The sequence below is a fragment of the Littorina saxatilis genome, linkage group LG2 (assembly GCF_037325665.1).
Source record: "Littorina saxatilis isolate snail1 linkage group LG2, US_GU_Lsax_2.0, whole genome shotgun sequence".
In the NCBI taxonomy this organism is placed as follows: domain Eukaryota; kingdom Metazoa; phylum Mollusca; class Gastropoda; order Littorinimorpha; family Littorinidae; genus Littorina; species Littorina saxatilis.
Window position 1 is genome coordinate 48,135,548 of NC_090246.1, and position 15,000 is coordinate 48,150,547.

Here is a 15,000-nt window from a genome sequence, read left to right on the forward strand (position 1 = left end):
TTTTTAGGCTAGAGAGAGGGGGTGGTCCGGATCCGCCCAGTGTGTGTGTGTGTGTGACCGATAACCTTCTCTAAATTCTAATCGTTGCGTTTGCATGGTAATAAAGTTTTAATACTGGATATGCCCATGAAAAAAAATATCATTTCTTGTTCATGTCATTGTGTGTGTGTGGCCAGGACCGTGACTTCTGCATGCCTCGACGTCTAAAGACACAAAATGTCAGCAGGCGTATGTTCTTGGAGCACTCAGTATGCCGTCATCTGCAAAGAAATAAATACAAATTATTCAATTGTGTAAATAAAGAACAATCATTTTAATATTACAACAAAACATTCATATATAACTAGTCTTCACCAGAGACATTTCATTGTATGTCTCTGTCTCCACTACACTAAACTGCCGAAAAAAAACTTGAAATACTATAAAAGTTACCCCCACTCAGATCTATTTGGGATTATTCAAGTTTCAACCATGAAACGATGCCGGTTTGGACAGATCTGCTAGTTTGCCGCTGAAACTGAAATCAAAGGCGATCTTCAGAACTATTTCTAATCTTGCATTTGTGATTAATATAAAATACTGATCTTCCCAATAGAAGCTGATGTGTATACACATGACCAGGACAAGCAAGGTATTTCGTCACAGGGCATTTATGCAGACGTCGCAGTTCAAAATATCGTTTTAGATCTGATTTTGTACAGCAGCCTGTGTGATTCAGAATCGTCTGCCCTTTTTCGGTATAACATTTTATGGACGATTCCTACGAGACTGCTCAATCATAACTGATGACAAATTCAGAAACAGATGATGGTTTCAAGTAGGCTACAGTAGACTAATGATTCGTTAAAAATGTCAAGCCACTCGTCGATCATTCACACTCAAAGAACCCAAGCCAAATCTGCTCTGGTTCCGAGCAGCTTTCCAACTGAGACCCTAATTTTAAATTGTTACGCATCTGCCGCGAAAAGATAGACCACAAACAAGCGGCACTGTATCATGCTTTCGTTTATGTTGCTAAACAGATTAAATGTGCATTGTAAATGTGCTTACAGCAAAGAAATGCATCGTACCTGCGTCTTCTTACCAAAACCTATCGATATATTTGTTTACGATATATTGGTAATTACTAACCGTTAACTATTTTTCAAAAATCTGAAATGACTTTTAAGAATCAAAGAAAGATTCGCTAAAACGATTGACTTCAGAAAATAAGCAATATTTTTCTGAACCATGAAATAAAAATCGAAAACTCCGTTTGATCTTTTATTTTGGTAGATTGATGACAACAGCCGGAACTGAAAGTACCAGAACCAAAAATTAAAGGCATTAATCAGGTAAACTAAGAAGATTGTCGTTCCTGGCGCGCACTTCACATGTCCGTTAAACAGTGTCAGAGTGAGAGAAAAAAAAAATATTTTCGCAGTTCGACAGTATTTGAGGCCCTTTTTCATATCAAAGTGTAAAGGTTGCTGAACGATTTTTTTCCTTTTTGCTTGTTTAGTTACACTTTAAGAAGGAGAAAGCGGAGGATGCAGCAACATGTAAAAAGGGACTGGAGTCCAAGAGAAGTACAGCGCAGAATGCTGCACTGTCAGAGGTGAGATCTTGTTGTTCAGTGGAACACCCCCCCCCCCCTCCTTTTACCCCTTTTTAGACCTTTACAAAATCTGAAAAAATAAGGTTTTTGAAGAGAAGTGATTTTTCAAAATGGGAGCAATTCTGATGTGTCTTAAAAGGACGGGAGGGGGTGTCTTTAAAGTGCCGTTCACATGGCTGACTTAGAACCAACTTTTTTCTATTGACTCACATGCGAAGCAAAAGTGAGTCTATGTACTCACCCGAGTCGTCCGTCCGTCCGCCCCCCCCCCCCCCCCCCCCCCCCCCCCCCCCCCCCCCCCGTCCGTCCGTCCGGCCGTCCGGAAAACTTTAACGTTGATATTTCTTGGACACTATTCAGTCTATCAGTACCAAATTTGGCAAGATGGTGTATGATGACAAGGCCCAAAAAAACATACATAGCATCTGGACCTTGCGTCAAGGTCGCAGGGGCCATAAATGTTGTCTAAAAAACAACTATTTTTCCCATTTTCTCTGACGTTTTTGAGATTTAATACCTCACCTATATATGATATATAGGGCAAAGTAAGCCCCATCTTTTGATACCAGTTTGGTTTACCTTGCTTCAAGGTCAAGATCACAGGAGCTCTTCAAAGTTGGATTGTATACATATTTTGAAGTGACCTTGACCCTGAACTATGGAAGATAACTGTTTCAAACTTAACAATTATGTGGGGCACATGTTATGCTTTCATCATGAGACACATTTGGTCACATATGGTCAAGGTCACTTTGACCCTTATGAAATGTGACCAAAATAAGATAGTGAACCATTAAAGTGACCATATCTCATGGTAGAAAGAGCCAATAAGCACCATTGTACTTCCTATGTCTTGAATTAACAGCTTTGTGTTGCATGACCTTGGATGACCTTGACCTTGGGTCAAGGTCACATGTATTTTGGTAGGAAAAATGTGTAAAGCAGTTCTTAGTGTATGATGTCATTGCTAGGTTTAGCTGAAGGTCAAGGTCATGTAAAGGTCAAGGTCAAGCATGTGAGTCGTATGGGCTTTGCCCTTCTTGTTTTTGTGTCGGTGTGAAATCGCTCCCGAGTCGTCGAGGCCAAGTCGGCGAAAAGTCTGCCATGTGAACGGCCCTGACGATTTAGGTTCAATTTAGGCCAGATTTAGCAGCGACTAGAAAACTCAGTTAAAGGCACAGTAAGCCTCCCGTAAACCATCACAGATACTGTCAGGATTTTACACACAGTACAAACACCCTTCCATTTGAACGCTCACCGAACGGGAACATCCTAGGTGCCCTACGTAAAGAGCGAGCAATTTTTAAAGAATTATTTTTGCGGGTTGTCTCCTCACACAATCGGACCGTGGTACGTTTTGGCGCTAGACCTAACTTTTAAAATCTAAATAATAAATTGACAGCTTGTTACACAACCATTCTTAAATCATAAAAGATTTTTTTTTCATCAAGACAAGATCAGTACAATTCGAAGTTTTGAAAGTTTGAAAAAAGAAAAGCCCGGAAGCAGGGTCACGCAAGGTCGTGGTTCTCGTAGCAGACGACGGTTTGTTTGCATCGCCATGCAGTTCCTCTGAACAGTCAAAAGCCATCGCCAGAGTTCTTGTGAACCTCATCCGTTTGTTTCGTGCATAGTCAGAGGTACATAATAACGTGCTATTGCAGATAAGCTCACAGCGAGCCGCATTCAAATTACCAACTGACGACTGCATTGTGAAAAAGGGAAACTGGATCACACGGGTTCACGATGGCTCAGGGGTAAGATAAACCACGCAAAAATAAACTCTTTAAAAATTGCTCGCTCTTTACGGAGGGCACCCAGGATGTTCTCAAGCGGTGAGTGTTTAAATGAAAAGAGCTTCTCGCCACGCTGGCGTGGCGATGGGCAGTTTGTGTGATTGCATGCGCCTTTCTTTGATTGGCTCGTAGCGGACCGTTGGAACTGACCTGTGCGGCGGACAGTGCCCCGCACACAGCTTAGCTTAGCGTCACTACGCAAGATGCCAGCGAGCTGAAAGGTCAAGTTTTTGTATTTGGTGAAAATGTTTTATTTCTTTGTTGGTTTTTAACGATGTTACAACGATGTTACAAGCATATGTTTTTGGTCATTCCATTTGCAGACGGTTGCGGGAATGCATTGAGTCGGGATGCGATCCTCGCATGCGTCCTGATTTCAAACTTGATAGCCAAATGTACGTTAACATTGTGGGCAGGGGAGGCTTACGCCTCCAGCAATTGGTTGGAAAAGATGGCGCCGGATCCAACTACTTGCGAAAGGTTTTTCGCACTGCACCTGACGTTGTGATCTTACAACTTGGGGGAAATGATTTCAGGTTTGCAGAACCTATGGATGCTGAGGAGTTTGCCTTGACGATGCTGGCATTCGCTGGCCTCCTCCATGGGATTTACAAAGTTAAACAAGTTGTGGTTTGTGGCATTCTGCCTGGCTTCAGTCCAACCGCCGATTACAGAGGATCGCGGGGCTTATCGGCCACAATACAGCAACGCTATCACGCCTGGGCCAGATATTAACGCCAAATTGGCAGAACACAGTGCTGACTTGCATTACGTCACGGTTTGGTGCCATGACAAGTTTCAATTTCAGGAGGAGAAAAGAGGCTTGTTTGTGGCCGACGGCGTACATTTGTCTGAATAGGGCAGTTACATAATGTATCAATCGGTACGAGGCGCTCTGATCGCGGCCAGCAAACGCTGTACACGTGTACGAGCCGCGCTGACAGCGTGACCTATTTGGCTGGAGGCAGACAGTCTCCAGCGCTGTGTTTGTGACCAGACTCTCGCAGAAGCACTGACGGGCCGTGTACCAGCGACCTACTTTCCGATAGGTTACACGGTGAAGGCTCAGACTTCTGGGGTGCATAACACAAAGCTGTCCAAGGATGTTAGTTTACGCTTTAATTGAGCTCCTTTTTTTGTGTGACAGGATGCAGCAGAACTGTTTGAGGCGCTGGGTCTGATCAGCACGTTGCCCCACAAGTTCGACGTGCTACGGACCAGTCTGACGCACGTCCCGAACATCGTTAAGGAGCATGACAGCGTCAGCAACTCTCCATCTGAAGAGTCTGAAGAGTCCTCGAGTATAATTGCTTTGTGTGTTTAGGCTAAAAAGGAGTAGGAAGGGTGTGGAGGGCGTTGGATGGAAAGAGGGATATGTTCGTGTGTGTGTACATACGTTTTTCTGTCTGTCTGTCTGTCTGTCTGTCTGTCTGTCTGTCTGTCTGTGAATGAGTGTGGCTGTGTGTGACTGTCTGAGTGGATGAGTACAGCGGACCACCATCTGAAGAGTCACTGGAGGTATGTGATGTGGGGTGAAGGAAGGCGCAGGACCTGTGAATGTGCGTGTGTGTGAATGCGTGTGTGTGTGTGTATGTGTGTGTGTGTGTGTGTGTGTGTGTGTGTGTGTGTGTGTATATGTATATGTTACAGGCATTAAGTGAAACCAGGCATTACGCGTAATGCCTGAAATGTTCAGGCATTACGCGTAATGCCTGTGACCACTAGGCATTACACGTAATGCCTAAAAATACCAGGCGTTACGTGTAATGCCTGAAAATCATTGTCAGGCATTACACGTAATGCCTGAAACCTGTTACAGGCATTAAATGAAACCAGGCATTACGTGTAAAACGTAATGCCTGCATATCGTTTGATAGAATCGGTCGAACAACAACATCTTTGACTCTCGCTCGTTTCTTCTTCTTCAGACATTCTGCGCACAAAGATTTGTAAAGTGGGGTTCACGTAGGACAGGGTCCAGATTGAATTCATCTGGCTAAAACAACAACAACATGTCAATGTACCCGAGCGCTACATTCAAACTACTAAAGATCGTGAACAACTTACGTCGAACAATAATAACATTTGTCATCATTTTCACGAGTTTTCATTCACAAACACCTGGGAAATAAATCTCATGTTCCCCATGCAATAAATCGAGGTGGTGAATGGGTTTGAGCTTTCAGGTGAAACGTGGATTGTCAAAGTAAAAGCCAATCAGGCTGATTGTTTGATATGTGGAACCATCGCGGCTTTGGATTTGTGTTTCCGAGGACAACGATTGTAAGCATTCACTCTCAAAGACCCAATCAATGTTGATAATTACCGTGGCGACTCATGGTCAATTTGCAACTTATCTCTGTAATCGCAAAATCCACAACGAAAAGTCATAAACACTTGAAAAGAAAAGAAATATGCTCAACACTTACTGAACTCACACGTATGATCGCAGCTCTGTACATTTTCAGACTGGAAGAAAAGCGTCAACAAGCTACGTTTGACGTCACAAACAAGGTTGACGTGTTATCTTGAGCTACTGTGACGATGCTTTGTGGCCCGGAGTTGGATTCTAAAAATTCGTCTCCCTGTGGGTTATTGTGCATTGTGTTGCACAACCAAAATGATGACAAAAACGATGTTTGGTGGCTTGTCGTCAGACTAGCAATTTTTTGTTGGTCCTCGGGGAGCATATCGCCTTCTGTTTAATGTATATCAACCTCGACCTACGGCCTTGGTCGATAAAGATGATCGAAACACAAGACGATAATTATGGTCCCCTCCGACCAACACAAAAAAAGCTGGTCTGTCAACAAGCCACCAAACATCATATAATCTTTCTTATTAGAAAAAAAACACCGTTTACACAGTGTTTCTCAAGCGAACATTAATAATAATTTGATATCGTAGCTTTCAACAGCCCCGGTATGTGAGATAACACAACGCAATTTTCTTATTAGCTGTTTGTGTTCCAGCAAGAACGATACAGTCAGTGTACTTTTTTGTTACCTCCCTTTGACATTATAATTATGTGTCAATTACTCTATCAGAGACAGCATTAGAGATAACCCGGTTTCAGTATTGTTTCACGATAGACGTAGAGCTGAATACCAACACTCAAATCTGTTTTTGACAAACACCACACATCACTTACTTTCCCAAGAGATGATATTCATGACGTGACTTTGTTGTTTTCTGGAAGGCAGCTTTTACTTCTTTGGTTGTTCTGAAGTACACAGCTTTCGGGAGCAACTTTCTGCCGTCCTTTTCATAATGTTCAAACAAACGTCGAGTAAACATTTGTTCTTTTTCATTATCCTCCATGGTGACGAATAAGCAACTGGTGAAAACTCGACTGGAAATATTGGACCTAGACTTTCCATTGTGACATGCACTCACACTTACGTGAAATTCAAACTGTGGTGAACACTATGTCAGAAATATAATTATTATTTTGCATTGCGAACCATCACTCATAATCGCAAAATAAAATGTGCATTCATTTCAAAGCTCACTTGATTGAATGTCAGTTACTATATTTACACCATGACATTTTGTCAACACTTTGTCCTTAAAAAATGTTCTCACCGTCATCCAAGAGGTAATGTGTATTGCCTGAATTGCTTCAGGCAATAAGCGTAATTTTGAGAGTCAAATTTCAGGCATTACGTGTAATGCCTGGTATTTTTAGGCATTACGTGTAATGCCTAGTGGTCACAGGCATTACGCGTAATGCCTAAACATTTCAGGCATTACGCGTAATGCCTGGTTTCACTTAATGCCTGTAACATAGCCACGCGAAAAATACACTGTCATCTATCTCTATATATTTATAGATATAGATATACATATATATACTAGAATGAATACCCGCTTTGCCGGGTAGCCGGCTTCGCCGGGAAGAAGTACTTAGAGCCGTACGCCGGCTTCGCCGGGTCCGAACAATGGACCCGCCAAGCTTAGGTCCCTCCCAGATTCGTGGAATGGGAACAGCACGAAAATGATTCAGTGGCCATAATGCCATTCCTGACCATATCGAGTCCCATCCTTGTCGACGAATGTAACCGTGTTAATCACCTTTGGAGGCGAACTCCACTCAAACAGGATTGAGCAATTTAGAGCTTACCTGTAAGCCCTTTTAAACTGTTATGGCTTCTCAAAGGAAGGCCAGTACATACAAATACATGATAAATGATAAAATCGTTTATTTAACGTCACTCTGTAAAAACATTGGCGACAGTTGTCTTAGATTAAGAACACACACAGGCACGCACACAAACTTTCCCTGTATGTACAGTGGTTCACCACCCTCCAAATACGTTAAAATTAATATTAAAAGTCCTACGGTTTTGAGCCATTAAGGACTTGAGTGTTTGTCCGCTTTCAAAAAGAGGAAAGAAAGAAACAAAAAATAAGGAGAGGAGGGCAGGGGGTGGGGTTGAGTTGATAATGCTCTGTGGAATTTGTTAAAATGAAAAGTAGTTAAGATGTTTCTTGGTAAGAATTATAAGTCTGTATTCTATATCTTGAATAACGGGTTTGTAAAATGATTTTTTTATTTTTAATTCAAATCGAGTTAAAAAGTGGAACCTTTCAGGATCACCAATAAAACCAAATAGATGAGCAAGTAAGAGGAACACGAACAATAAATCTCAAAACTTTTTACAAATAAAAGGATTAAGATGTAAGCCACGATGGCCGTGGTAATAAAAACAATATGTACAGTTTGGCGACTAGTGGGCCTTGGGTGAGGATATGTTGTCTAGAGGCTAGTCGCTAGAATCAGGAGGGATGGCGGGAGCCACTCGACCTCAAACTGAAACACGCAGATGTGATAATCTGGGCTTAGTTATACCCACAGCCCCATGTCCGAGTCCCTGACCAGTCGGCACAGCAGCAAGCTGTGTGACCAGACTAGAGAACTGCTACTGCGCAAATAATCCTGGGGACTCAGACCATGGAGCTGCATATGGTCATATAAGGTTTTAAAGGTAATTCTATTTGTAGCGCATGGAGCGAAAATGTGTTGAAATGAATAGGGTTCTCCACAATGGCAGGACTTGTTAAAGATATGGAAGCGGCAGCCGCCGGCACGGAGGCGTCTGAAGATAGTGAGGAGGTTTGTTGGAAGATCGGGGTGTAGATCGTTCAAATACACAAAAGCCGCCAGACCACATCACAAACAGAACTGAACAATCCCCAGGTGTTGCTCACATAGAGAGACACACACACACACACACACACACACACACACACACACACACACACACACACACACACACACACACACAAACACAGAGAAGCCGTATCTATAGAGAGATAGATTACAGTGTATTTTTCGCGTGGCTATAAATTGATTCGACCTTTGCACTTTTACAGTGAGGATAATTTACGGGTCCAATTTACGTTCTGGACACTGCGGTGACCTTCTAAAAATAGTAACAGAACGCCGGGAATATCCGAAGATGCCCCATAGTGCACCGTACGAAGGAAGGGAGGTAAACGCTGAAAACCTGGAGAAGATGAGAAGATAAGGAAGAGTTACTTATAATGGTGAAATGAACACAAAAACCAAAATCGGTTCAGCGCTGCGCGCTGAGAGCACGTGTTGAAATATCTCATCGATGATATTGTGTCCGGGGTGTAGCTGAATACGGTGTCCAAATTTGAAAAAGATCCACCAAGAACTTTGGCTTTGGTGTGTCGGTATGGGGGCCCGGGTAGCTGAGGTGGAACCATTAAAATAGCTGAGGTGGAACCAAAATCGGTTCAGCGCTGCGCGCTGAGAGCACGTGTTGAAATATCGACCAGGTTGTGTCCTGTCCCGGGTCTACCTGAATATGCCCACCAAATTTGAAGCAGATCCATCGAGAACTTTGGCCGTGCATCGCGAACTCACAGACACACACACAGACACACAGACACAAGTCGTATATATATATAGATAGATATACGGCTTCTCTGTGTGTTTGTGTGTGTGTGTGGGCACACCTGTGGATTGTAGAGTTCTGTTTGTGATGGGGTCTAGCGGCTTTTGTCTGTCTGTATGTTCTGGCATGTGAGAAGCCATAACAGATAATATAGGGCTAAGAAATAAGCTCTAAAATTCTCAATCCCGTTTGACAGGACTTCCCCTTCAAAGGTGATTGTGGTGAACCGCCACGCTGTCTGTCTCTGTCTCGCGATTCACCCCGGCGAAGCCGGGTATTCCCCTAGTATATATATAGTATATATATGTTTGTGTGTGTGTGTGTGTGTGTGCGTGCGTGCGTGCGTTCGTGTGTGCGTGTAGGTCTCTCTCTCTCTCTCTCTCTCTCTCTCTCTCTCTCTCTCTCTCTCTCTCTCTCTCTCTCTCTCTCTCTCTCTCTTTCTCTCTTTCACTTCATATATCCTTTTTGTACTCAGATGAAGAGAATCAGGAAATCAAGAAACAAGCACTTTCCTCCCCCGCCCCAAGGCAGGGAAAGACCACGCTTCGGGACTACATGATGCGACGGGGTTTCGCGGGCACTGCAGAGAAGGAGGCTTTTCTTGAAGAAATAGAGGCGAATATGGAGTAGGTTTCTCAGGTTTCGGTAACATTCACGAAAGTGTCCAAGATTCAATCAAGTGCGAGTTGAGAAGGGTGGTGTTGGGTTGAAACTGAGGTAAAGTAACATTGTGAAAAACAATAATTCTGACTTTGATATTCGAATCAGTCTGTAAACGTTATTTTCATGTTCAAGGGACATAACTGCTTGGTGGATTGTTGACGGGGAGATTTTATTTGGGACACTATTCTTGAATTTTACCGGTTTTTGTCTGTTTGTCTGTCTGTCTGTCTGTCTGTCTGCCTGTTTTAAAGCTACAGTTCTTTCCGTGTAACTGTTCGGGTCACCATCTCAGATCTGCCTGGTCTTTTTTCAGGGCCTAAGACAATCCCTCCACTTGAAAAAAAAGGACAAGCAATCAACAGCTTCCTGCTCTGGTAATATCTTGATGAATCGAAGTCGCAGGTTGATACTTTTACAGCCCTGAAAGTGGCGAGTAAAAACATATAACTGGCGAGTAGAAATGTTCATCTACTCCCCAAATTGTTGTTTGGCTTGCAAAATTTGCTCTCTGGCTTGTCCATTTTCGGAATCACTAGCCCCATTTTTTGGACTTTGAGGCCTGTATTATCAGTTAAGGAAAAGATTCATCAAAGTATGCTAACCCTGCAAAGAGAGCACCTTATCTGTTGGTTTTGTAGTGTGTGTCTCATGGGTGTTGTGGCCTTATCCGATGGCAAAAGCCTGGCCAGCTCAGAGATAGGGAGTCGAATCTGTTACACGGGAAGAAGTGTGCCTCGTAAGTCAGTGTGTCAGCATGATCTTCCCAATGTCTTGATGAGGAATGATTCGCTCGAGTTTCTTGTCTTGTCTATGAATATTATGCTAAATAAGTTTTTTTCTGTTGAATTATTATTTGTTTGTCTGTGCACTTAAAAGACCGCTGAGTCAAAATATCTGTGAGCGTATGGTGATGTCAATAACACACGTTCCAACAACTTAACTTTCTTGTTTTTTTACTCTGAAATTTGGAACGTTTTGCAGTCTCTTTGTTCTTCGATTTTGTCTATGTATCAATGAATACTGAGTTTGCCAAACCTGGAAGCTGAAAGATGTTTTCAGACCGATACCCAGAAAACTACTGGGCAGATCTTTATAAAACTGTGCATACATATTCTTCCGGATGATATCCCCTGACGTTTTTCCTTTGATTATTTAATGTTTTCGATGACGTCATATGCGGTTTTGTTGTGAATGAAGAGGCAGCACTGTGACAGCATTATTTTTCAACCAAATTGGTTTCAATTTTGGCCAAGCAATCTTTGACTCAGTTCGGAATAATGGATTGGAAGCTTAAAAATAAATTCATGACTTTGTTCATTAAATGTAATAGTAATCAATTCATTGCATTCCTGAGCATTTTCTGACTCCAAAAATATATCGATATGTCATATTTACACTATTTAAATGTGCTCACAATGAAAGGAAATGGGTTAAGTAGGTACTATGTTCGCATGCTTCGCGGAGACAAGTGTGACCCGTCTCGGTCATCGGGTTTTGGCTAGCAAAGCCTTACTACTTCAGTGTTGATTCTTTATATTAGTTTCAGGCCGACATAGTGACTAAATGTTATGATATCACTTAAAAGCATTTAGTCTGTACCTTTATTTCTTTTATTTCTTTTATTCACTGCCTTTATTTCTGACACAAAGGCTGTTTTTATATTTAGTCAAGTTTTGACTAAATATTTTAACATCGAGGGGGAATCGAAACGAGGGTCGTGGTGTATGTGCGTGTGTCTGTGTGTCTGTGTGTGTGTGTGTGTGTGTAGAGCGATTCAGACTAAACTACTGGACCGATCTTTATGAAATTTGACATGAGAGTTCCTGGGTATGAAATCCCCGAACGTTTTTTTCATTTTTTTGATAAATGTCTTTGATGACGTCATATCCGGCTTTTCGTGAAAGTTGAGGCGGCACTGTCACGCCCTCATTTTTCAACCAAATTGGTTGACATTTTGGTCAAGTAATCTTCGACGAAGCCCGGACTTCGGTATTGCATTTCAGCTTGGTGGCTTAAAAATTAATTAATGACTTTGGTCATTAAAAATCTGAAAATTGTAAAAAAAAAATAAAAATTTATAAAACCATCCAAATTTACGTTTATCTTATTCTCCATCATTTGCTGATTCCAAAAACATATAAATATGTTATATTTGGATTAAAAACAAGCTCTGAAAATTAAATATATAAAAATTATTATCAAAATTAAATTGTCCAAATCAATTTAAAAACACTTTCATCTTATTCCTTGTCGGTTCCTGATTCCAAAAACATATATATATGATATGTTTGGATTAAAAACACGCTCAGAAAGTTAAAACAAAGAGAGGTACAGAAAAGCGTGCTATCCTTCTTAGCGCAACTACTACCCCGCTCTTCTTGTCAATTTCACTGCCTTTGCCATGAGCGGTGGACTGACGATGCTACGAGTATACGGTCTTGCTGAAAAATGGCATTGCGTTCAGTTTCATTCTGTGAGTTCGACAGCTACTTGACTAAATATTGTATTTTCGCCTTACGCGACTTGTTTAAGGTTATACTGTCTTAAAAAGGTTGTCAGTCATACTGGTACGTTCTTTTTCAGGGAACTAGAGAGAAACTCAACCATACAATATTCGCAGAAGGCGTTCCTCCTGAGAGTTGGCCGTGAGAGGATTGAACTTACTTTTTACATTTAGTCAAGTTTTGACTAAATCTTTTAACGTAGAGGGGGGAATCGGGACGAGGGTCGTGGTGTATGTGTGTCTGTGTGTGTGTGCGTGTGTGTGTGTAGAGCGATTCAGACTAAACTACTGGACCGATCTTTATGACATTTTACATGAGAGTTCCTGGGTATGATATCCCCATACGTTTTTTTCATTTTTTTGATAAATGTCTTTGATGACGTCATATCCGGCTTTTCGTGAAAGTTGAGGCGGCACTGTCACGCTCTCATTTTTCAACCAAATTGGTTGTAATTTTGGTCAAGTATTCTTCGACAAAGCCCGGAGTTCGGTATTGCATTTCAGCTTGGTGGCTTAAAAATTAATTAATGACTTTGGTCATTAAAAATCTGAAAATTGTAAAAAAAAAAAAAAAAATTTAAAAACGATCCAAATTTACGTTCATCTTATTCTTCCTCATTTTCTGATTCCAAAAACATATAAATATGTTATATTTGGATTAAAAACAAGCTCTGAAAATTAAAAATATAAAAATTATGATCAAAATTAAATTTTCGAAATCAATTTAAAAACACTATTCCTTGTCGGTTCCTGATTCCAAAACAAAAACATATAGATGTGATATGTTTGGATTAAAAACACGCTCAGAAAGTTAAAACGAAGAGAGGTACAGAAAAGCGTGCTATCCTTCTCAGCGCAACTACTACCCCGCTCTTCTTGTCAATTTCACTGCCTTTGCCATGAGCTGTGGACTGACGATGCTACGAGTACATGTATACGGTCTTGCTGAAAAATTGCATTGCGTTCAGTTTCATTCTGTGATTTCGACAGCTTGACTAAATGTTGTATTTTCGCCTTACGCGACTTGTTCTTTCTGCCTTCTTTTCTTCTTTCTTTCTTTCAGAGTGTGAATGTCATTTGCAGCATTTTAATTCGCGGTATGATGTTAACGTAAATGCCTACCCCAGGTCTAAACACACACACACACACACACACACACGCACGCACGCACGCACGCACACACACACACACACGCACACACACACGCACACACGCACGCACACACACACACGCACAAACACGCACACACACGCACGCACGCACACACGCACGCACGCACGCACACACACACATACACACACGTGCGCGCGCACTGTCTACACGAGGGGTAGTCTGGTTGTTGTTGCGGGCTGCTTTTGCTGATGGTTGTGGTTGTTGGTTGTTGTTATTTGGGGAATCGATGCGAGGGGGATGGTGTATGATTGTGTGTGTGTGTATGTTAGTGTGTGAGTGTGTGTGTGTGTATGTGTGTGTGTGTGTGTGTGTGTGTGTGTGTGTGTCCATGCGTTCACACACACTCTCTCTCCATCTCTCTTCTTTTCTCTCTCTCTCTCTCTCTCTCTCTCTCTCTCTCTCTCTCTCTCTCTCTCTCTCTCTCTCTCTCTCTCTCTCTCTCTCTCTCTCTCTCTCTCTCTCTCCTGTTATTCCCGACTGTTTCTTCACTTGAAAACCTGTATGGTGCAGGTAAAGTACACCGTGCGATGATTGATCATGTGGGCGAAATTAACGAAATTGTGAGCAAAGCCATGAGGGACGCCTTCAAGTACTGTTTAGTTGGCCGACGTCCGGGCATCGCCCCTCCTCCGCGTTTCGTTGAACCGCTTGTTGCACACATCAGTGTAAGTTTGGTGAATTTGTAGTCTGATCATGCTTCTTATTGTCCATGTTTCTGGTGAGTACATTTTCATTTTGATCTTGTTGTTGTTGTTGTTGTTGTTGTTGTTGTTGTTGTTGTTGTTGGTGGTGGTGGTGGTGGTGGTGGTGGTGTTGTTGTTGGTGGTGGGGGTGGTGGTGGTGTTTTTGGTTTTGTTGTCGTCTTCGTCGTCGTTGTTGTTGTCGTCATTGTTGTTGTTGTAGTTGTTGTGAATGTTTTGGTTGTTGTCGTTGTTGTCATTGTTGTTGTTGTAATTGTTTAAAACTTCTTCCGAATGAAAGTCGTTTCTTCTATCATTTCGATGCCTTTTATTCTTTCAGGTGCCAAGAGACTGGTTCGGCATTACTCTAACTCACTGCTGTTGTCTATGCAGCGCTTACATCCCCTTTTTTATTACATTTAGTCAAGTTTTGACTAAATGTTTTAACATAGAGGGGGAATCGAGACGAGGGTCGTGGTGTATGTGAGTGTGCGTGTGTGTGTGTAGAGCGATTCAGACTAAACTACTGGACCGATCTTTATGAAATTTGACATGAGAGTTCCTGGGTATGATATCCCCGGACGTTTTTTTCATTTTTTCGATAAATGTCTTTGATGACGTCATATCCGGCTTTTTGTAAAAGTTGAGGTGGCTTAAAAAT

General features: G+C 41.9%; 1 protein-coding gene across 1 annotated transcript in view; it reads left to right on the forward strand.

Moving 5' to 3' along the window:
- Positions 1-1,513: 1,513 nt before the first annotated feature.
- LOC138959106 (uncharacterized) overlaps positions 1,514-15,000 on the forward strand; it is a gene marked incomplete at its 5' end in the record, with an annotated part of 93,181 nt that continues 79,694 nt past the window's right edge. Inside the window, 5 exon segments of the mRNA XM_070330457.1 lie at positions 1,514-1,597; positions 4,541-4,694; positions 9,796-9,946; positions 12,567-12,628; positions 14,170-14,324. Coding sequence (XP_070186558.1) covers positions 9,876-9,946; positions 12,567-12,628; positions 14,170-14,324 — 288 coding nt within the window.